At 38.1% G+C, this 25044-nt stretch overlaps 1 protein-coding gene across 4 annotated transcripts in view; it reads left to right on the top strand.

The window, feature by feature from the left end:
• The window catches only part of KLHL13 (kelch like family member 13), a 189567-nt gene that overhangs the window by 140378 nt on the left and 24145 nt on the right, over window positions 1-25044 (top strand). For all 4 annotated transcript variants that reach the window (XM_029241225.1, XM_029241226.1, XM_029241228.1 and 1 more), the window contains one exon: window positions 10411-10552. In XM_029241225.1, the coding sequence (XP_029097058.1) occupies window positions 10411-10552 (142 nt within the window). The remainder of the gene's footprint in view (window positions 1-10410; window positions 10553-25044) is intronic.

Below are 25044 nucleotides of genomic sequence, written 5' to 3'. Positions count from 1 at the left end.
TCACAGCTCCCTCCCAGAGGTACAGGTCCCGTCCCTATCCTTTTGTCTCTGTTTATTCTTTTTTCTTTTGCCCTACCCAGGTAGGTGGGGGGTTTCTTGCCTTTTGGGAGGTCTGAGGTCTTCTGCCAGCGTTCAGTAGGTGTTCTGTAGGCGTTGTTCCACACGTAGGTGTATTTCTGATGTATTTGTGGGGAGGAAGGTGATCTCCACGTCTCACTCCTCCGCTATCTTTTTTTTTTTTTTTTTTTTTTTGCAGTACGTGGGCCTCTCACTGTTGTGGCCTCTCCCGCTGTGGAGCACAGGCTCCGGACGCGCAGGCTCAGCGGCCATGGCTCACGGGCCCAGCCGCTCCACGGCATGTGGGATCTTCCCGGACCGGGGCACGAACCCGTGTCCCCTGCATCGGCAGGCGGACTCTCAACCACTGCGCCACCAGGGAAGCCCTCCTCCGCTATCCTGAAGGTCCCCCCGGTCCTCCACCCCACCCCACCCCACCCCGTCTCCCCCCGCCCCGCCCCCGCCAAAACTATAAATACAATCACAGTATGTGAAGATGCTATACTGTAACAAATATGTAAGTTATGTTACTAACCAAATCCAAGGAAGAGGTAGTAGATACCCAAAGTGTGGTAGGGGCAGTGAGAGTGGAGAGGTGGTGAAAGACGCATACTAGAGAGATACTTAGTAGTACTTTGTCAGTTGCCTGGGCATAGGAGAGGGGGGAGAACTAGGGGTCTAAGATGACTGAAATATTTTGATGATAACAACTTTATTTTAGAATCCAGAATATCCTATCTATGTCTCTCTTGAATGCGTGACGTCTGGATACATTTGAGATTCCTGAACTTCCTTCTGACTGACCAAACTTCCAGGAATAATCATTAAGAACTATGTAGTCAAATTCATTTCCCTCGAGAGTACCTTTAAATAAGCCAGTTTTCTCCGTAAAGCATGATCTAGAAAAAGATTGGATTTGGGACATTTAAAATGACTTATTGCTTCAAGAAATAGCTTGTTGTAGATGGGATGAGTTGAGGGGAATAGCATTTAGGCTAGCATTTTCCAACTAGCTGGCCAAACTTTTGACACCCTGACACTCATCTTGGTGAGTCTTCTCTGCGTCCTTCTCACCTGCACTCTGAGAGTCAGAAATTATAAATTGGGGTATGAAACACTGGTTTAAAGGACGGTATGGAAGGAAGGAAGGGAATGCTTCTCTCTTGCTTAATATCCTTCTGTCCTATTTGTCTCAAACAGACGGAGGCAGTACTTCATTACTACTTCACAATTCATAGATCGCTTCTGCAAAACACATACACAGTCTGAAAATGCTCCAATTAGCGTCTATTCAAAATTCCCACTTAGATGACTGGGAAATGTGAGTGCTGGATGCCTACTGTCATGTTGTTTAAATTATACGGTCTGCCTCTACCTTTTTTGCGTTCCACCCAAGAACACAAACTTTCTTTAAGCCAGAGGCCATAATGTTCCTAAAAAGAAACACCTTTCCCCCAAAGTGGCAAACTCCTCAATGAATTATAATTTGCATCTACTCCCTCAAAAAAAATAAATAACCAGCCTCCCTTTCAGGAAGTCATTACCAATTTTATCAAGAATACTTAATATTTGGGGTAAACATAGTCATGGTACATAAATACTTTATGCAAAGGACTCCTTCCTTAGCGTTGCTGTACGATGGACAAAATCTTATAAAAGTGGTTTTTTTGTTTTTTTTTTGCGGTACGCGGGCCTCTCACTGTTGTGGCTTCTCCCGCTGTGGAGCACAGGCTCCGGACGCGCAGGCTCAGCAGCCATGGCTCACGGGCCCAGCCGCTCCGCGGTATGTGGGATCTTCCCGGACCGGGGCACGAACCCGTGTCCCCTGCATCGGCAGGCGGACTCTCAACCACTGCGCCACCAGGGAAGCGCAAGAGGGATAAGTTAAAGTCTTAGAGCTAAGTTTTATTTTAAAAAAAAACCTTAATGGTGAGGCTAATATGTACAAAGTGGAAAATAATGTTAATATGAAAAATTGTACTAAAATTAGACTTTTTGCTTCACCAAGCTCCACGTCTGAAACAAACTTGAGAGAGCTATCCTTAGTGTTATTCTCAGACTCTTTGGGTTTAGAGTCTGTCTTCTGATTTCTCTTTTTGTATTACCTTCCCCTGTCTTAAAACTATCGGCTGTCATATTAAAACATTGGTGTGATTAAATCATATTAAACATTTTATTTAAATGAATGATTTGATACATTCATTGAAATAATTAGAGATGCTGCTAGGTCATTGCAAAATCAAGGTTGAGATTTGTTACATTTATTACAGGCTTTGAAGACAGAATCAGTGGGACTCGTAGAGCTGCCAATTATAATTCTTAAAACATGGAGTACAATTGGCTATTACTTTTAAGTTGGAAAGTCTTACTCTTTGTTGGTTTTTTTTTCTTATCATGTTTCCTTTTAAAAGAAAAATAAACATTCCTTTAAGACCTGGTCATGAATTACTGACTTTGCGAAGCTGAATATAACTAGGAAATTCAGAAAAGACAGAAAAGGATTGGATTTTTATCACTTGATTAATGATTCCTCCTGTTCCCAAAGAGATTTGTCTCAGTGATTTCTAACTGGTTTTGAGTTTGTGGAGTCTGCCTTTATAATAAACTCTAAAATTGGATAACTTGGATGTTTGAATATTTAATAATCTGAAATTTTAGGCATGTGAAAGCTCAGTTCTTTAATAATACACTTTTGCATTGATACGCACTATAGCACCATAGTCAAATTTCAAAGTCAGTGAGCTACAGATAATAGGAATAAAGTGATACTTTGGTTAATATAAATCCTCTGGGAGCAAAAAGCTCCTTTATAGACAAGTGGCATGCGTGTTGGAGCTCCGGTTCAGTTTCTTCATTTGGGGATAGAAGAAGGAGAAGCCATGCTCCTGACCTCAGGTATAGCTCAGACTTCTCACTGGCCAGGCTGGTGCTGGCTGTAGGGGGGCAGGGAGCATCCTTTCAGAGGATTATAACTATTTCCTCTGTGCACTGGGAACGGGACTATTGATGGTGATGGGAGTCCGTGCTGTTTCCCACAACCTACACATCCATATTGCTCTCTCTCTCCCACCACTACCACTTGTGTACTTGCTCACCTTATATGGCTTCTTAAGGCAAGGGAGCTTCAACTTCGACTTAGCTTTTTTTATATAGTAGGTATGGAATCAACATTTAGAATTCATTTTTTTAAGTTGAAGTATAGTTGATTTACAATGTTGTATTAGTTTCAGGTGTACATACGACATAGTGATTCAATATTTTTATAGATTATACTCTTGTATTTCTGCTTCAGGTATCTATCATCTGTCTATCTATATCTTTCATCCAAATATTATGAGAAATGTAAAGAATGAGAAATAGTATATAAACCAAGCTTCCAAACGGTAGAATTTTCTAGTCTAGATGCATGAGATTTGATGTAGTTTAATTGGTATATGAATTTTAAAAGGTGAAGGAAGACTAAAGTTTTGAAATATGGTAGACAGAAGGAGCAAACATTAATCTGAAAGTGTTTCAGGGACAGGATTGAGGTATTCAATGCAAATGCTTTATGGTTTGGATAATTCACTGTCATCCTGTTAGAGTAGACTATCATTTGTCATTCCATTTGTTTAGCCCAATTCCCTCATCTGTGTCATAGTGCTATTTCTGTGATGGCGATGGATGGCTTTGGAATTCAGAATCTGTTCTTTTAAATGTTGGTATCCGTAATGTCAAGTTCTCCCTAAATCTGATCTGAGTTATATCCTAGGATATGCTCCCTCCTGACCCCAGATGTGTTGGGAGAATGGCACGAGAGATTTTTAGCATTGGTATTGTTGTTATGGAAGTAGTGGTAAAAGTGGGTAATTTTAGACTGAAGTAGTTCAACCAACAAATTGCTTCCCTATAACAGAATGTGTCTCTCTGAGACCTTCCTCATGTTTATAAATTAAACACTGAAACGTTGATTGCTTTATGGCCTCTACTCTGCTATTTTTCACTTTTTAGGCTTGGTGTGATGGGAACAGTTTGGTCCCTGGAATCAGACTCAGGTTCAAGTCATAGTTACCAGATTCATGGTGAGGCCTTAAACTCTCTGAGCTTCAGTTTCCTGTCTTTAAAATGGGATTGTTATGAGGATTAAGTAGCATAGAGAACGTGCCTGGCACACTGCCTAGTACACAGCAGGTGCTGGGTAGATTATCTTATTCCTATGTTAAAACTGACATAAGCTATTTATTAATGTGATTTTATTTTACATGTGACAGACATTTGCATATGAAGAAGCTTCTTTACTTTGGAAAATCATTTTACAGTCTGGCCCTATCACCTTGAAAGTTTTTTCTCTTTTGTGGGCTCTGGTATATAGCTGCAGCAGAAAAGAAAGCCTCAGAAAGGTTAGCAACTATTTTATATCATCTATGCTAAAGATTTCCGTTAGCAGATTTATTGCAAGTTGACAATAATGTACTTATACTTATGTCATTAAAAAATACAAATAACTAACCAAAGCTTTATCTTTTCTTGACTTCTTTCAGGCAAACACCTTGTTGAGGAGACACGTTCTCCATAGTTTTTTAAATAGTGATTAATTTACGCCTTCTTAAGAGAAGTTGCTCCCACGGGGAGATCGGGGACATCAGCTCCGTGCTTTGTGACCACCTGGAGGGGTGGGATAGGGAGGGTGGGAGGGAGATGTAAGAGGGAGGGGATATGGGGATGTATGTATCTGTATAGCTGATTCACTTTGTTATACAGCAGAAACTAACACAACATTGTAAAGCAGTTACACTCCAATAAAGATGTTAAGAAAACAAAGAGAGAAGTTGCTATGATATTTATGATTTCCTTGTACAGTGATACTGTAAATGTCATTTTAGTTGGGACGTATCTTTATTTTTTAAAATCTTTTATTTATTTTTTAAAGCAGTTTATTTATTTATTTATTTTTGGCCCTGCCGTGTGGCTTGTGGGATCTTAGTTCCCCGACCAGGGATTGAACCCAGGACCCCTGCAGTGGAAGCGCAGAGTCCTAGCTACTAGATGCCAGGGAATTCCTGGGACATATCTTCAAATATTTTAGGTTTTAAGGTGTTTTTCTTTTAAAGAAAATACCAGGCTTATTTTATATATATTAACTTACTTCATGAATTGGAAATTTTCCTTCTTAATTTTAAAAACACTTCCTTTTTTTCTTAATGGAAATTGAGAGAATGTGTGTGTGTGTGTGTGTGTGTGTGTGTGTGTGTGTGTGTGTGTGTGTGTGTGTGTATCATTCAGTTTTTGATGGGAGGCGTGAAGGAGAGCTGATTCTAAATTTTGTGTGGTAGGAAGATTATTAATATCTTTAGAATTCAATGGAGAATGCATACTTTGAATCTATAGAAAAATCAATGGGAAATGACTAATATCATCTTAAGCTTTTAATTTATTTCTCATGGGGGAAGGAAATACCTTGACAGATTTAGCACTCAAATTCAAATGAATGTAAGAACAGGTGGCCGAATTTTTCCCCCACCTGCCAATGCAACTTTATAGCAAGAAATGTTTCATTTAGCAAATGCTGCAGCTAGCAGACACTTCTCTGTTTCAGAGCAGAAAAACAAATGACGGGGGAGTCCTTCTTTGAAGAAAGCCTTTTTCTTGATTTTCTTTTTAAATTGTGAGTGTGAGAAATATGTATTTTCTTTTTCTGGGGGACGGGTGGTGAAGCATGAGTCAGTGCCTTGATTAACCAAGCTGACTTGTTGTGTTGTTATACCATTCATGACTTTTATTTTTGTTTTGTTTTGTTGTTGTTGCACTTCTTGCACACCAACCCACTGGCGCTGACTTTCAGTTAGAATAATATTATTACTCTGGGAAATTGCAGTATTTGAATAATACTTTTGACACTAACTCAGAAACCCCTGTTCTTTTGTTACAGTGGCATTATGTTATTAGAATTACACACATTGTTAGGTTTAACCACTTTGTAATGGTAGTCACAAGCAAGAAGTGCTGTCAAACTGATCAGGAGCTGAAGAGAGAAAAGTTAAAGGCATTGATGTACTTTTACCTTTCTGGTTTTTCTCTGATTCACTTATTTTTTTCCCTCAGAAATGAAATCAAGTAAAGTAAAGGGAACAACTTGACATGTATTCTGATAGTCTTGGGCAGTATGTTTCTTCTGCAAGTACATGTATCCTATCAGCATGTTTTATTGAGACTGATGTGTCCTAAGACTATTTGAGGCTTTGGAGCCAAATGATGCAATTATGAGATACTCTTCCCTTCCCCATATGGCATACCAACAAACCCGATTGCTATAGTGAATTCTAAGTACACGGTTCTTCATGGAACATCTACCGAACTATTACCTCTACAGAACTATTCATTGTAGAAAACATATTTGAACCAGATTGACAGACCACTCTTGCTGCGGCCCACCCACCAGTAATACACAGTCTTTTATTGTCATGATGTTCAGTGTAAAAAGGAAAAGAATGTGTACATTTGATGATTTTAAATTTTTCATTAAAAAATCCATGAGTGAACAATGCCATGCCGATGGCAGGGGCTTAATATTTGTTTGCACTAGCAATTTTGAGAGTATATGTTCTACTCTACTATTTTATAAGTTTACAGATTTGCTTTAATTTGCATATTCTGGAGTACGAATGGAGTTGAACATTTTTCTATCTGTTAATCATTTGTACTTTTATATTTATGAATTGTGTCCCTATGTCATTTACACCTGTTTCCCTTGGGGTAATTTTTTAAATATGGAAGGCTTCGAGGCAACATTACAATGTTAGTATCACCCTGTTAACATGTGACAATTGCTTAGACTATTTCCTTTGTCTTCAAATACTAGTACAAAGAAATGCCACAGTCTATGTATGTTTGGTTTGACCACCTTTGCAGAGCTTTCAGTAAGACCATCAGGCAGTGCTTCCATCTCTACCTAATGCTCTTCGAAAAAGTAATTGTTCTCTTTGAGCAAGTGCACTTGAGTGACTCATGTACACTTTGTGAAAGATTGCTTTCATGCTCTGTGGTTGGTCACTGTTTACAAAATAAGATGTGTCCAGCGGTAGTGGGGCGGGCGGGAATGGTGTGGTAGCAATATGTAGACGCTGGAAGAAAAAGATTCGATTTTTCAAAAGAAAATTGATGAACACAATCTCTCCCATGAATAATTTTACAGTTTTGATGAAATAGGACTATTTGGACAGGGTTTGCTTGATTCTAAATTGGCATGTAAAAGTGAATCCAAATAATTTTTTTTTTTTGGTTCTTCTTTTTTCTCTCCAAATAACAATTGTTTAAAGCCGACTTAGGAATTATTCTTCCATGAGTTTACATAGGACAAAAGCCTTTCCACATAATTATCTTATAAACTTCAAAGCTATTATGTACTTATCTCCTGTAAACAGTTGATTTTTCAGATTGATGGACTGGAGGAGAGCAGAGGTATTCTATTATTAGGCAGTCTTGGAGAAGTTAGTGGTAATTAATAATCCTACTGTGTTTCTGACTGCCAGCGTTACCTCATGGAGTTAACCCTCAGACTGGGAAGTTATTTAGAACATGAAATTTCTTTAGAAAATCTGTCCTGAGGAGGTTAATCCCTCTGTACCGGGGTTTCTCAACCTTGGCATTCTTGAAAGTTTTGCCTGAGCACTGCTTTGCCGTGGAGACCTTTCCTGTGCCTTGTAGGATGTTTAACAGCATCCCACCAGATGAGAGTAGCAACGCCTCACTACCCTGCGACCACGTAAAGTGTTTCCAGACATCGATGCCCCTCCCCCCCACTGAGAACCACTGCTCCTTTTATTGCTTTCAACCATATGACTTAGAAAGGATACGATTAAAAATGTTATTTGTTCTTGGAATTACTCAGATAATCATTCCTTTAAGGATAGTTTGATGTCATTGTGGCTTGGAGTTTGCAGAGAGGTTTCACCTCCTTGCACTGTTGAAGAACAATGCTCTTCGCATACAGTCAATAGGCTTAGTGAGTAGGAGATAGAAGAGAATATTGAATCTGCTGGGGAGGTTGACATGACATGTGCTGTTACTGATGCAGAAATAATAGGGAATGTTCTGAATGTTTAAAAGTCAAAAGATGTTGATAAGAAGTCATGAAAAAGATGATTTTAGTGAAGACTTCTTTAGCTTTTGAAGTAATTAGTTAGAAAGCCAGACATTATCTTGCCAAGAATAGGCTGCATTTTTATATTCTGCCTTTCGATTTTAAGAGCAAGAGACAAATGACATGGAAACAAGTTGTGATCTGTAGTTTATTTAAAAAAAAAATACAATTTCCAGGATATGTCATAGGGGCAGTGCGGTTTCAGCTTTACTCCTGTCCCGTTTACATCTGTGGTTCTGTGAAATAATAATTGACAGTCATTTAACGCACCGCATGATAAAGAAATGTCTCTGGAATGATCCACAGAAATGAGATTCTGTATTCATTCAGATGACATATATTAAACCTCTCATGTGCCAGGTTCTGTGCAGGGAATACAGAAACTAATGAAACATTCTGCTTGAATGTCCCATTAAAATAATTCTGGATGAATGGAAAATTTCTGGTTAGGGATACCAGTCACCATCAATCTATTTCCCACTTTTCCATTTGATTCTGTAATTAAATGTCTGTCTGCGAAAGCTGGTTAAAAGTATCTGCAAATGTATGTATGCTATATATCATGTATATAATTTCTTTTAAAAAGCTATTTCTGAAGCTAGTGGAAAACTATTCATTTTCTTTTATGCTTGTTAAAATCTTATTTAAATTATTATCTTCTTTATTAAATATCCATGAGAGTTGAATAAAACATGGTTATATATTATTAATTCATTTTTTGGTTATACTATGGCTCTAATATCGTTAAGAAGAATTGATGTCACCCTTAAGGCCAGGATTTTTGCTAATTATTGCAGGATTTAAAGCCATTTGGTTGGTGTCAAAATTCAAAAAGGAGGATCTTTGTTAAAAGTATGGTATTGTTGTAAAACTTTTTTTCCTATTAAAACTGATCAACTTAGATTATAGGTATGGTAGGGAAAAGGTGAAATTTTTATGGTATTGGATAGACACGAGTTAGAGAAACCAATAATTCAACCTTTGGGAAGTTAGAAATAAATAGGAAAAAGGCATAGTTCTAGCACTTGGAAATCCATTCTTCCTTTCTCCCTTCTTAATGTCCATTTTAGCAGTCTGCCCATCATGAATGCACAAACCCGTTCAGAAGCATGGGGCTCCCTGCTCTCAGGTGATTCAGAAACAGTTTTAGCAGTGTATACTTAAGGAAACACAAGTCTGCCTAGTCTAAGGAATAATGAAAGGTTGTACCACAATGGTCAATTTTTAGTGTAACCTGAGGCCTTTAACTATTATTTCGCCATTTTCTCTGTGAAACTAACTACAGGTTGACTACAGGTTCTCTAATGCTTTTTATGGTCCCTGAAAAATTGCTAATGTGATATATACACGGGCATAGCTTCCGTTTATTATTTTTATTATTTGTTTGTTTGGAAAGATGAAAAGGCCACTACACTGTAGCTGTTTGGCTAAATAATCCCAAGTGATTATTTAGTGAGAGATACTGCTAGAAAAAGGAATTATTTCATGTGTAAATTTTTTTGTTCAGTTGGGGTTGATTAGAACTATAGTAACACAAGAGGAAGTAATGTATTAGGATACCACAGTTAATCTTTGACTTTTACTTATGGGGTCTTTGGAGTTTGGAAACAGACTAAACTTAGATTCAAATCCTGGTGCAGTCCCTTTAATAACTTTGTGACCTTAGGTAAGTAATTTTTAACCCTTCTGTAGCTCATTTTCCCTACCCTTAATAAAAAGGAGATACTAGTAATACCTGTCGCAATGGATTGTTTTGAGGATTATATGAGATCATGTGTGTAAATTTCTTGGCAAGTACCTGATACATAGTGACTGTTCAATACATGATAAATATTACGTTTATCTTTCTAAAAGTAGGGATTCCAAAGTAATTTTAACTGTGAATAACACAATTCGCTGGTATTGCTACCTAAACAACCCAATACCAAAACAATTACTCTGGCACTAGAGAAACAAACCCTTTGTAATTATAGCTTTGAGCCAGCTTTTAATTGATTTCTCAGTTCCCATTTATCTATTCTGACCTCGGAAAGCTTTTTACAAATATATATCTATTTCTTCTATGATGTAGAATGGTATGAGCCTAAAATACAGTGAAACAACATTCAGTATATTCCATAGTCAGATGATTGGCACATAATCAGAGAGGGTCTGTTTCTCTAAATCATCCAGTTGTTGTGAATTATATGACAAGTTTTCATTTGTTTTTCTTTCTGATTTAAAAACCTTTTCAGATCTCTAGTGGAAGAGGAAGACCAACACATGAAATTGTCCCTTGGAAGCAGCGAAATGGGCCTCTCCTCCCATTTGCAGTCTTCCAAGGCGGGAACCACACGCATCTTTACCAGCAATACCCACAGTTCTGTGGTGTTACAGGTAATCTCACTGTTGCATTATTCATAGCTTTAAAAACCACCCAGGGTTTTTGTGGTGTGGGATGTCACTAGTGGGAGAGGTTGTGCCTGTGTGTGGACAGGGGGTTTGTGGGAACTCTGTGTACTTTCTGCTCAGTTTTGCTGTGAACCTAAAACTGCTCTTTAAAATAAAGTTTATGAATAAAAAAAACAAAGAGCAAACAAATAGAGGAGAAACCTTGAGGGGGGGGAACTGCATACCTTCCTGATGTTAAAAAAAATTCTGAGTTCATTCTTTGTTTCATTTGTGTAAGGGAGGTCTTGCTGTCATGCCACATTCTTACAGAATGTTGTGTCTGGCAACGTTGACTTTTCATTATGTCTCAGCCAAGGTAAATATCACAAAGTCCCCATATTAAAGTTTCTAGTTCCTCCCTCACAACCTATTTTCCCATCACCTTTATCATAGTTCTCAAGATCGTATTTATTTGGTGTCTCAACTCACATTGGCAATTGTAGGTATGGGAGTAGGGGTGAGGGCCACTGGACGCAAACACACTGATACATGCAAGAAGTAATAACTGACATCAAAGGAGAGGACAGAAAAACAATAGAAAGCCAAAAGAACACCAAAACCCTGCAATGTGGGGCTGTGTAACATAGGGATAAGCAGTTCAAGTACTTCTGACTATTGTGGACACTCCCTGACCTCGGTGGATGTTGCCGAGTTACAGAGCAATAGTGTAATGCTTGATGTCCATAAATTCCTTTTAGATATAGTCAAATTATATCAGTCTTCTCAGCTTAGTAAGTTAAGGAAAATAAATCCTTCTAAATATATTTTTTAAAGAAATTTCCCCAGATGAATTTGGTATGAATGCATATCCTTGGTCAAGAACCATGATAGTCCAGCAGTATATAGTGTATAGTATAGTATATAGCATAATGGGAGACGGAAGCTTGCGCTTTGCTGTGTGGTCTCGCTGTGTCATGTAATTTCTCTGGGATTCATTTTCCTTATCTCCAGACTATGACTCTCGAGTGGGAGATTTCTAAATTTTCTTCTAGTTCCCATATGTGATTCATTGAAATCTCATTTTTCCAGTGTTTCAATTCTAATGAGATCTGGTTCATCATATCATCAACAGAAATGAGAGGGTCAGGAAGGAAAAGCTTCCCATCTCCTGGTATCTTAGTTTATGTAAATGGTTTAATTGTTGGTTTTACAAGATTACGGGAGGAAGAGAATAAGGGGTCAAACAGTTAGGAAAAGCATGAAAGGAAGAGGTTTTTTGTTATATTAAAGTACTTTCTCTAAAGAAACATAGAAACTCACTTACCCCTCCGCTATACTTCTGCCCTATCCATGACCATAGTCATGTGTTAAAGCCAATTTTTGTGGTCCTGCTAATTTTTAAAGTTTACCTTAAACCAACTAATGAAAGCCACTGCAGTGCAAAGAGGTTTACAACAGTGGTCCTCAAATTTTATTGCATATCAGAATCACAAGGAGAAGGGCTTGTTAAACAGTGAGCAGTGGGCCCCATCTCAGAGTTTCTGATTCAAAAACTCTGAGGGTCGGGCCCAGAAATGTGCATTTCTAACAAGTTTCCAGGTGATGCTGTAGGTCCAGGGAGCATACTTTTTGGAAACACAGTTCTAGAGGCAGGGTCCTTTTTACACCAAGAGAGATGGCCTCTCCCTTTCTCCCTATGTATCATATGGAGATTACAAGTTATTGTTATAATGGGGACACACTGGAAGCAGCTTAAATATCCATCAGTAGGGAAATGGTTACTTAAATTATGTTGCATCAAAACTGTGTAATACTGTGCAGTCACTAAAAAGAGTGAGCTAGATCTGTGTGTACTGAATGGAAAGGAAATATTAGATGAAAAAATAATAGGACAGCTGTGGCATAGCTACACAATGGAATATTATTCGGCTATATAAGGGAGTGAATTTCTGATACAAGCTACAACGTGGATTAACCTGGAAAACATTATGCTAAGTGAAAGAAACTAGTCACGAAGAGCACATTTTATATGATTCCATTCATACAAAATTTGCAGAATAGGGAAATGTACAGAGGCAGAACATAGACTAGTGATTGCTCAGAATTGGAGAAAATCAGAGGATATAAGGATGATAGCTAAAGGATGCGGGGTTTCTTTTTGAGGTGATGAAAATATCCTAAAATTGATTGTGGAGATGGTTGTACATATACTGAATTGTACAGTTTAAATGGGTGGATTGACATGTACTCACTGCTATATTTAAAATGGATAACCAACAAGGACCCAATGTATAGCACAGGGAACTCTGCTCAATATTCTGTAACAGCCTAATTGGGAAAAGAATTTAAAAAAGAATAGATACATGTATATGTATAACTGAATCACTTTGCTGTACACCTGAAACTTACACAACACTGTGAATCAACTATACCCCAATATAAAATAATAAGTTAAAAAAAATAAATGGGTGTATTGTATGGTATGTTAGTTATATCTTAAAGCTGCTTAAAAAAAAGTAACAGGGCAATATATATTGTATAATCCCATCTATTTGTAGAAATAATATACAATATGTATACATATACGTGCATGTAAATGCATAGCAAAAGGTCTGGAAACATTAGGGAGGCTGGTGAATGATGTCTTACACTTTGCTCTGGGTAATCCTGCACTGTTTCATTTTTTTTTACTATGGAAATATTTTTGTGTCTAACTTAAAAAATATAATGGTGACCAAACAGTTGTAGGTGGGTCTTAGAAACCTTAGCTCTGTCACGTTTTAGCTTGGCCTTTGTTGGTCTAGGCTGGCGATAGGAATGGAGATGTGAAAGTAACCCGAGAGCTCATTCTTTCTTCAACTGATTTTTTATGTTATAATATTTTCTGTGGCGGTGTAGAGGTACCACTCCATATTGCTATTGAAGAACATTGTATGCTCTCTTTAAAAGTCTATTAAGGGCTTCCCTGGTGGCGCAGTGGTTGAGAGTCTGCCTGCCGATGCAGGGGACAGGGGTTCGTGCCCCGGTCCGGGAAGATCCCACATGCCGCGGAGCGGCTGGGCCCGTGAGCCATGGCCGCTGAGCCTGCGCGTCCGGAGCCTGTGCTCTGCAACGGAAGAGGCCATAACAGTGAAAGGCCCGCGTACCGCAAAAAAAAAAAAAAAAGTCTATTAAAAATTATGTTCTCACTAACTGAGATTTTTTAAGTCCAAGCACTAACAGAGACTGGGGTTTTTTGGTATCTAATCTTAGGTGTATGGTTGTCAAGGGAACAAGCTAGAGAAGTGTTTAATGTGTAAATGTTATCATTGTTTTAAAATTAGCAATCACACAAGCTCCAGCTTCAAAAGGCATTGAAAGTAGCTGTCAGGGGAACAGATCCATGGGGAGAAACTATTTAAAGAAGTCTCACTCTGAAGGATACCCTAGTGCACAACTACAGTAGGAAGGACATGAGTTTAGGCTAAAAGTGGAATCCTAGTTTTACCACTTACCAGCTAGTTATGTGACTTTGGGAAAATCTTTATCCCCTACGGGCCAGTTTCCTTATCGGTAATGTGCGTAGTGGATGTGAGGATTAAATGTGACAATTTATGGGAAAGTAAGGTGCATAATAAATATACACTTATTTTCCTTCCATTTGAGCCAAACAGGGAAGGTGTCAGAGGAAATGTTGATCAGAAGTGATGGGTGTGCCAAAGAAGGTGTCCATCTGGTTGGCTTGATCTGCTCCAGCAGACTGTCTCCACTGAATAGGCTTCTGGAAACTAGGCTGTCAAAGAAAGTGCCTGGAAATAATTTTGATACCCGATAGGCTTGAATTCCTAGAATTCTGAACAAATTCCGGGAGAATTCATGATGGAGTTAGCAGTGCAAAATACTTTTACTCAAGTAAGGAAGATTAACCAGGGTTTGCTTAAGTAGTAATTGGTGAAATCAAGAATTATTTCACTTCCCTCACTCCTTTACTACTGCTACAGCTGTGGTTACTTCTCATGGAAAACGTCCATCCTTTGGCTTCACCCTGTTATCCCAGGTTGTTAACATCTTTTAAACCCCATACTATGGTGATTCATCAAATCATACCCTTCTTAGCATCTTCATTTTTTTAAAGTAACAACTTTAATTTTCATCTATATTATCATCTTGTGTGTATCCATTAGTAGTCATTCCCCATCTACCCCCAACCCCTTTCCTAACCCTAGACGATCATTAGTCTATCTCTGTAGTTTTACCTATTCTATATATTTCATGTAAATGGAATTATACAATATATGGTCTTTTGTGACTGGTTTCTTTTACTTAGCATGGTGTTTTCAAGGTTCCTCCACACTATAGGATGCATCAGTACTTTTTCCTTTTTATGACTAAATAATATTCCGTTGTATGGATATACCACTTTTATAAAAATCCATTCATCCATTCATGGACATTTGGGTTGTTTCCACTTTTTGGCTATTGTGAATAATCATGCTGTGAACATTCATGTGTGAGTGTCTGTATGGACATGTTTTCATCTATCTTTTGTATATACCTAGGAGTGGAATTGTCGGGTGATATATCATTGTGTTTAATCTTTTGAACAACTGCCAGGGTGTTTTCCCAAGTGACTGTGTTTTACATTCCCATCAGTAAAGTATGAGGATTCCAATTTTTCTATATTCTTGCCAACATGTGTTATCTATCTTTTTGATTATTGCCATACTAGAAGGTGTGAAGTGGTATCTTACGGTTTTGATTTGTATTTCCCTGAGTGCTAATGATATTGAGCATCTTTTCATTTTTGCTTATGGCCATTTGTATATCATCTTTGGAGAACTGTCTCTTCAGGTCAGTTCTCCATTTTTTTAGTTGAGTTCTTTATCTTTTTATTATTCAGTGGTAAGAGTTCTTTATATATTCTAGACACAAATCCCCTAGCAGATACATGATTTGCAAGTATTTTCTCCCAGCACCTTCAGTTTTGTGGTCCCTTATTGGTCTTCCATAACTGCTCTGCCAATCTTCAGTCCTTTATCCATTCAACCACATGATCTTTGCTACTGCTTTACCTTAGTAGAGTTAATGGGACAGATAGTCAAGGCAAATTTCTGGAAGACTTCTGATTTTTCATTATTCTCTAAACATATGTTATTCTTTTATACTTAAGTATCTTTGCACTCATCCCTTCTCCCTGGAATGCCCTTACTTAAATTTCTTGGTCTGGTAAACCCCTATTTATTCATAACGATCCATCTTAAATGGTAAACGGTAAAACTGGAATTCCAGTTTCGGCCTAAACTCACATTCCTCCCACTACAGTTATGCAGTGGGTAATTCTGCAAAGTGAGACGTCTGAAAACAGTTTCTCCCATGGGTCTGTTCTTCTGACAGCTAATTTCAATGCCTTTTAAAGCTGGAATTTGTGTAACCTAGGCAGAGTTGGCAGCTTCTGCTTTACCCCCCTCTTAGCCCATCAATATTACCTGTCAGTGAGATCCACAAGACCTAGAGTCTAATTTGTTGTTTCTGTCTGCGTATGATCTAGTGCTGGGGTACATGGTGAATGATTAATAAATGTCAATAGATTATAATTATTGTTATTTATTATTAATATTATTATTATCATTGAAAGGGATAATACATATAAAGAGCCTAGCCCAGTACCTGGCACAGAGGAAGTACCCAGTGCTTTTTACTGCTCTTATTGATATTGTTTATGGAATAAATGAATTTGGATAGCACTTATAAGTCCCTTTCACATATGCTTGCCTCATTAATATGTGAAACAATTTTGTGATGTACAAAAGGCAACAATTATTATCCCCATTTTATAGATTGGGAAACTGAAGCTCAGGCAAGTTAGAAGGCTTGCCCAAATTCACTTGCCCACTAAGGGACAAAAACCAGGACTTGAACACAGGTTTTCTAAATGTAAATTTGTATTTCTTCTAATCTTGCTCTAAAATCTATTCTCTTTTTAATGTCTTTAAATATTAAGTTTTCACTGAATATAAATATAAAAAGATATATTAAAGGCTAAAAGATAATTTGGCACGAATGATACAGTAAAGATTTTATTCTTAATAGAAATAACAGAATTACACAGAGTGTCTTCATGCCTGCCTGCCCTTCCTCCCTTCCCCTGTCAAAATGGGGGTGAATGGGGGAACCAAAGAGAAAAAAATGTTAACTGCCATTTGGAAACATCCCTGTTAGGACAAGGAGGCCATAAGTAGAGTACCATGTTTCAGCCTATCAAGCTTGAAAACGCCTCCCAGCTCCAGATGTCTAGATGCCTAATGGATATTTTCTCATGTTAAGATTGGTGTCTATCAGATTGCTCTTCCATACTGCCCTCCATTTTACCTATTTATTTTCTCTGTTCAACTTTAGTTGTAAAGTCAATGACAGATTTGGTTGTATTGTCTCAAGTTATTATCTATGTAATAGACTGCTAAAGAAATGGCTTTTCTCAAGAGCCTATACAAATTAACTTGCATTGCTTTCCAGTGGGCTAACTTCATGAAATACTTATCCTAAGGTAAATGTTTGGGTTGCTGATCGTGTCATGTTGATGAACTGTACCCTATTTAAAAGTTTTATGATCATAAGATAAGCAACTTTTAAAATATATTATTAGCATAAGAAAGGCATAATGATTTTAGAATAAGTTATATTTTATAAAAGAGGAACTTGAATAATCCAGATTGTTGACGTTTTTATTAAAATGATACTTTTTATTTCTTTATTTCAGTTTCCTGAATGTCACCTAGAATATAGGGAAATGAATATATAATTTTTCTTGGGGATAGTTCTTCAGGTCCTCAGGTTAGGGTACAATAGGTTATTCTAATACTTCCAATTGAGTGTGTATCTTTAGTATATAAGTTGGAAGAGAGTCTACCACCTTTCCTTTTAGGCCACTTTAGTGTATCATTACCCTGCTCTTTCAAATGAGTTTTTTTGTTGTTTTGATATTTAGCATGTTTTAAGTGATAGAGAGGACCAGTACATACCAACTGAGAGTTAAATATGCTCAAATACATACTTTCAATTTCTGATTGTCTCTTGCTAGTATATAAAATACTGTTTGTTACTGATTATTCATCTTGTACCTTGCAACCTTGAAAGACTGACTTATTAGTTCTAGAAGTTTTTTTGTAGATTCTCTAGGATTTTCTACATAGGCAACCATTTTACCTATAAATAAAGATAGTTTTATTTCTTCCTTTCCAGTCTGATGCCTCTTATTTCTTTTTCTTGCCTTATTGCACTGGGTAGAAACTCCAGAAAAATGTTGAATAGAAGTGATCAGAGTGTACATTCTTGCTTTGTCCTAATACTAGGGGGAATGCATTCATTCTTTCACCATTAAGTGTGATGTTAGGTTAGGTATAGATTTGAGGAAGTTTCTTTCTGTTCCTAGTTTGCTGAGAGTTTTGTGGGGTTTTTTTCAAATCAGAAATTGATGTTGGATTTTGTCAAACACGTTTTTGCACCTATTGAGATGATCTTATCATTTTTCTTTTTTAGTCTATTAATGTGAATTATATTCATTGATTTTTGAATGCTAAAGCAACCATGCATTATAGGAATAAACCCCACTTGCTCATGATGTATTATCCTTTTTATATATTATTAAATTTGATTTGATATAGTAGGAATTTTTGCATCTATGGTCATGAGGGTCTTTGGTCTTAGTTTTCTTTGATTATCTTTGTCTGGTTTCAGTAGGATAATAATGGTCTTGTAGAATGAATTGGGACATGTTTCCGCCTCTTAAGTTTCTGGATCTGTTTTTGTAGAATTGGTGCTATTTCTTCCTTAAATGTAAGGTAGAATTAACCAGTGAAAATTCAGTTTTATAGTATATATATGGCTACTCAGTTTATCTATTTCTTCTAGAGTAATTATTAGCAACTTGTGTCTTTCAAAGAATTTGTCCATTTCAACTGAGTTGTCAAATTTATGGGCATACAGTTGTTCATATTTTCTTGTTATCCTTTTAATATTTGTAGAGTCTCTACTGATATCACCTCTCTCAATGCTGTTATTGATAATTTGTGTTTTCTCTATTTTTTTCCCCCCCTAATCAGCCTGGCTGGAGTTTTATCAGATGTATGAATCTTCTCAAAGAACCAGCTTTTTGGTTGCTTTTTAAACATTTCTCTATTTTCCTGCTTTATATTTCACTCATCTCCACTTTGATCTTTATTATTTCCATTCTCCTGTTTAATTTGGAATTAATTTGCTCTGCTCTTTCTAGTTTCTCGAGGAAGCTGAGATCTTTCATCAGACCGATAATAGTCTTTGCTCTGAAATCTATTTTGTCTGATATTATAGTCATGCCAGGTTTCTTTTAATTCTTGTTAGCTTGGCATATCTTTTGCCATCATTTTACTTTTATTTTTAACTAACATATAGTAAAACTGATTTTTTTTAATTGATCTATACATATGTGAGTTTCTACAGATATACTGTTTCATGTAATCATCACCACAATTAAGATGCAGGACTGTTCTATTATCCTAACGTACTCTCTCTTTTTTTTTAATAAATTTATTTATTGTATTATTTATTTATTATTTTGGGCCGTGTTGGGTCTTTGTTGCTGCATGTGGGGGCTTTCTCTAGTTGCGGTGAACGGGGGCTACTCTTCGTTGTGGTGCACCAGCTTCTCATTGCGGTGGCTTCTCTCGTTGTGCAGCACATGCTCCAGGCGCGTGGGCTTCAGTAGTTGTGGCACGCGGGCTCAGTAGTTGTGGCTCATGGGCTCAGTAGTTGTGGCTCACGGGCTCTAGAGTGCAGGCTCAGTAGTTGTGGCACACGGGCTTAGTTGCTCCACAGCATGTGGGATCCTCCCGGACCAGGGTTCGAACCCGTGTCCCATGCATTGGCAGGCGGATTCTCAACCACTGCACCACCAGGGAAGCCCCTAACATACTCTCTTGTTACACTTGGTAGTCACACTCATCCCTACCTCTAAGCCCTGGATACTACTGATCTGTTTTCTGTCACTGTGTTTTTGTCTTTTGAGAATATTATGTAGATGACATCATACAGTCTGTGAGCTCTTGAGACTGGCTTCTTTTACTTTGTGTAATATCTTCAAGATCCATTTACTTTGTTTTGTGTATCAGTAGTCTATTCCTTTTTATTGTTAAGCAGTATTCCACGGTGTGGAATTTTGTGGGGTCCGTTTTTCCTGATCCTCCATCTCCACCATCTCCCCAGTACTCCCAGTTCTGTAGGGCTCTCCTTATGGTCCTCTGGCCTGAAAGCTGGGACTTCATCTGATCAAAAAAGGTTCCTCTCAGAATTTTAGGAATTTGCTGTCACCACTGTTACCACTGTCACTGTTGCCACCACCAGTGCCTTGGAATTGCCTGGGGATTGGGGCTCAGAGGAAAACAGAGGGAAGAAAAGTGAAATGGATCTTTCTCCACTCCCTGTGAGCTTTCAGAATCCCTTTCCTTGCTCTTCCAGCCAGAAGTAGAGCTTTCTCAGTCTGCTCCCAGATGACTGCCTTCAGGTTATATGATGCTTAAGTCCAGGCTCGGGTACACTGGGGGGAAAAGTAGGGAGTAGGGTGGGGACTCAGCATGAGTTTGGTGGCACTTTCCGTTCTGATTTCTTCCCCAATTCTTCTGTTTTCATTAATGTATTTTCTATTTATTTTTAAGCTTTGTGAGGTGGACCCTCACACTTATTCTAGAGCAAACTTTTTCCCAGTACTGAGACAAATCCTTTTGAGTTCTTTACCCAAAGCCCTAGCATTATGAGGTTACCAGTCTTGTGGTTTGAATAGGATCTGTTTCTAGCATTTGGTGAACCTTGAAGAGTGTTCCCTGTGCTCCTTTTAGGTGGTTCTTTCCCCCAGACAAATGCACTCGTCAGTACTCATCTATATACTTGAGGGGGGATTGTTTGTAGATCTCCATAGCCCTCTCTTTGTGCAGAGCTCCCCTCTTGTATTCTGCCCTACAAACCTAGCTGCCCTAAGACACTCAACCCTGGGAAAATGCTGGGTTTCGCCTGGGTTCCCACTCCCTGTACCTCTGGAAACTCCAGGCCGTAAACAATCATGGGGCTCCGCTAACTTGTTTCTCCTCTTTCACAGATCTCCTCCTTCATCCAGCCTGAAACTATTATTTTTTATATATTTTGCCTGATTTTGAGTTGTTTCAAGAAGTAAGGTAAATCCACTCCCTGTTCATCTTTGCTGGAAACAGAAATCTATGGGCTATACATTGACCCTTGAACAATGCGGGGGTCAGGAGTGCCAGCCCTCCATGCAGTCGGCCCTACATATCCGCAGTTCTGCATCTCCAGATTCAGCCAATCGCAGATCGTGTAGTACTGTAGTATCAATATTTACTATTGAAAGAAATTCACATGTAAGTGGATCTGTGCAGTTCAAACCCATGTTGTTCAAGGGTCAGCTGTAATTAAATGCTAAATTTAATTACAGACTCCAGATGCCTAAGTCTTTTAGAGATTTGGTTAGAGATAGCTTTACATAGGAGGTCAAATTTGAACTCGGCTTTGAAGGAGGGAGGATAGTCTATGTGAAAAATAGAATAAAATAGCATAATTTAGCACAATAAATTGGCATAAATAAAGGTACTGGAAAAGGAGTAAGCCTGGGTTTTTACCGATGAGGTAGTCTGGAGAACAACCTGATAAGATGGGTCAGCATACTTAGGGAAATAATGAAAAATAAGGTTGAACGGTTGAGTTGGGGCCAGATTAGAGAAGTCTTTAAAGCCTTATATGATGATATAATGCAGTGATGGAAAGCCATTAGCAGTTTTTAAACTCCAAGCAGTGTTATATAATGAGAATAGAGTTTTAATTAATATCTGTTCCTTTTCTGTCCTCTGAATGAAATGAACAGTGTCTCATAAAAACATGACTGTAATATTGCTTTGATCAAATACATTACATTTACTTAAAGATTAGAGTAAACCTATTCCTCTACCTTCTCTTCTTTTAGTTCCTTAATCTTTGTTCATAAAACAATTTTAAAGTTAATAATTTTTATTGCTCTTCTTAGGATGCATTTCCTTTTTACTCCACTTCCTTTTTGAAATTACGCTGATCAAAACTAGGTAGAATCTGCTAGTAAGTTATTGCCAATGCAGAATTTAGTGGAAAGATGTGCTTATCAGATTACTTTTTAATACGTGAGAGTGTCAATCTACCTTTTTTTCCACAGTAGCATTCTATTTATTTTGAAAGCTATTGACATCCAACCAACTTTTGGTATACATTATTTGTAGCTCATCAGGTTTCTATATTATAGTTGTGTAATGTCAGTACATACCCTCCTCTCTTTTATCGTGACCATTTAAAAATTTATCAAACTCATTTAAAATGTTTCAGTCCTTCAGAGTATGACATATGTACCTCCCTCTATTTAATAGTATTTGAAGTTTCGATATATTAGGTAAATTTACTACAGAGAAGAGAAGAACCTTTTTTTTAAGAACCTTTTTCTTAATGCTTATTTTTTCCCTAAAAGGATGTAAAGAAGAAATAAAAAAGAAGATATGGGGATGTTAATAGAAGAGGGAAAGGGAAATAATAGAGTAAAGAAATTGAGAACAGACAATAATCCCCTCATAAATAGAACCCAAGGCTCAGAAAAAAATAGAAAATTAGAAAACTAAGATAAGGATTGAGTTAGAAAGAAGTTGAGTTTAAAGCAGTAAAAACAGTTTAAAGACACTCCAAAAAGACTAATGGGAAACTTTGAGCAATTTTGCATAAAACACAGCTGTATCTGTATATCGTGGATTAGCATGCAGAAATAGACAAAAATGTTTATAGAATTCTGGCAAGAGGAATCAGTACAAATTTGGTGGAAGAAAATGATTTTATAATAAAAGGACACATTTTAAGTGTGCAAGGTATCTTCAAGAATATTCCTAGAGTTAAATAGGGGGAAAGATTATAACAGTGAAAGCAAAAGGTAGACGTACAGAGGGTAGATGAGAATTGTGGAAGAGAACGACCCCCCCTTTTCTTATTTTTATTTTTTAATTTTGTATTATTTTTATATTTTCTTGGACGTGCTGTGCAGCATGTGGGATCTTAGTTCCCTGACCAGGAATCAAACCCGCGCCCCTTGCCTTGGAGGTGCAGAGTCTTAACCACCAGGGAAGTCCCCCCTGCCCCACTTCTTTTCATGTGTACATTCTTCACAAGATTAGAGTATAAAAGTTGTTTAGAAAAATGACTGTACTTCTGTACGACAAAGTATGTTGTAGAGGAACTTTAGTTTTTTTTCTCTTTAGACACAGCTGGGATAGTACAGATAACAACATGCAAACAAGATATTTAGGTCTGTATGAAAACAGTCTGAATTGACAGATCTTATTTGGATAAGGACAGCAATAATCAGGAATAAAATTAGCAAATATGGAATTGGATAGTGGGATTATTTGTGCATTTGAAAATAAAGGTTATGAAATGTATAGAAAGGGAAACTACTTTACATGCAGTGAAAACAAATGCAAAACCTCTCAAAAGTGGACAGTTTGCCAAAGGTAGATAAATTAAGCTTAGGATAGAAAATACTCAGAATGTGAAAAAAGTGGTCTAGGAGCCTCAGCTTCCTTTCTGTGGGGATGCCAGATTATACTGAGAATGGTTAGAGGATTTTTTTTTTTTAATAGTGCAAATGGAAGCAAAATGATCAAATCTGTGAAGAGGGTAAAAGCTCCTGGTGTCTTAGCTGAACTGTCGAGATTTTAAAGATTGAGTAGAAACCTCAACAAGCAGTTTTAATGGAATATGGACCAAATGAGAAATGACACAGGTAATGATACAGGAAACATTAGCCATGCCTTTTCTCAAAGGGGAAAAGAAGGAATAATAAATAGTAGGAAAGAAGCCTACTGACATTACTCAGTTCTCAGTATAAAATATTTGTAGGAATATTTTAAAGGCAGGAGGGCCAGCAAATGAGCCGAGAAGGTTTTGGGTTTTTTTTTTAGTGGAAGAAAATAACTGATTAGATAAAATCATTGCTTTTGACTGAAGAAGCCATGATTGCCTTTCAAAGATATTATCCACATATACCTTAGAGAGGAAGATTCAAAAGTTATTTGCTGAATAAAAATAAAGTAAGATGGCATACTGTACCTAGTTTCATCTGATGGGTATCTTGACATCTCTCTTTTTTGCCAGTACCCAAGGTATGATAAATTTCCCAAGATAAACTATATGCTTTAACTTGCCAGTAGCTATTAAAACTTTAAAAGTATATGTTGTTTAAACCAACAATTCCACTTCTAGGAATATCTCCCACAGATCTACTCACACAAGTAAGTATATGTACAAGGAAGGTCATTGCAGCATTGCTTGTAATAGCAAAAGTTGAGAGACCAAAAGTGAGGAATGGATGAATAATTATGGCAGACCCCATACCCCATGAAATTCTGTGCATCCACTAAAAAGAATGAAGTAGATTTGTGTGTACTGAGACACAGGGCTGTCCGTGTTACACACTCAGGTGAATTTGTGTGTGTGTGTGTGTGTGTGTGTGGTACGCGGGCCTCTCACTGTTGTGGCCTCTCCCGTTGCGGAGCACAGGCTCCGGATGCGCAGACTCAGCGGCCATGGCTCACGGGCCCAGCCGCTCCGCGGCATGTGGGATCTTCCCGGACCGGGGCACGAACCCACGTCCCCTGCATCGGCAGGCAGACACTCAACCACCGCGCCACCAGGGAAGCCCAGGTGAATTTAAAAAATGCGTAACAGGGGACTTCCCTTGCGGTCCAGTGGTTGAGACTCCGCGCTTCCACTGCAGGGGCGCAGGTTCTATCCCTGGTTGGGGAACTAGGATCCCGCATGCTGTGCGGCCCGGAGGGCCCCCCGCCCCCCCCAAAAAAGATACGTAACAGTAAGTGTAGTATCCTACTTTAAAAATTCCTATATGCATATGTGTAGAAAGTGGCCTGGAAGTATATATACTAAACTGCTAACAGTAGTTACTCTTAGTAAGTAGAAGAGGTGGACTTTACTTTTCTATTTTTATCCTTCTGTATTTTTACAACAAACATATATCTAAATTTTTTAAACCTGAAATTTATCTGAAGGAGAAAAAAGCCAAGCCTTTGGGAGCCAACCTTTTCCCCCCAAACCCTGGTTCAATTCCTCTTCTCTCATCTTGGCCTGTACAGTTTACCACAAATAAGCACTATAGGCACAATTTATTTTATTATTGAGAGTAGGTTCACAAATAAAGTTCCTGGTTTCTAGTTAGCTTGTTACAAAATTCAAGTTCTACATGTTGTTGTTGTTTTTGTTTTTGTTTTTTCGGTACGTGGGCCTCTCACTGTTGGGGCCCCTCCCGTTGCGGAGCACAGGCTCCGGACGCGCAGGCTCAGCGGCCATGGCTCACGGGCCCAGCCGCTCCGCGGCATGTGCGATCTTCCCGGACCGGGGCACGAACCCGTGTCCCCTGCATCGGCAGGCGGACTCTCAACCACTGCGCCACCAGGGAAGCC

Source organism: Monodon monoceros, unplaced genomic scaffold, assembly GCF_005190385.1.
Source record: "Monodon monoceros isolate NGI ecotype Baffin Bay Population unplaced genomic scaffold, NGI_Narwhal_1 Super_Scaffold_22, whole genome shotgun sequence".
NCBI lineage: Eukaryota > Metazoa > Chordata > Mammalia > Artiodactyla > Monodontidae > Monodon > Monodon monoceros.
Note: the sequence above shows the minus strand (reverse complement) of the source record. Positions and strands in the feature narration are given on the sequence as shown.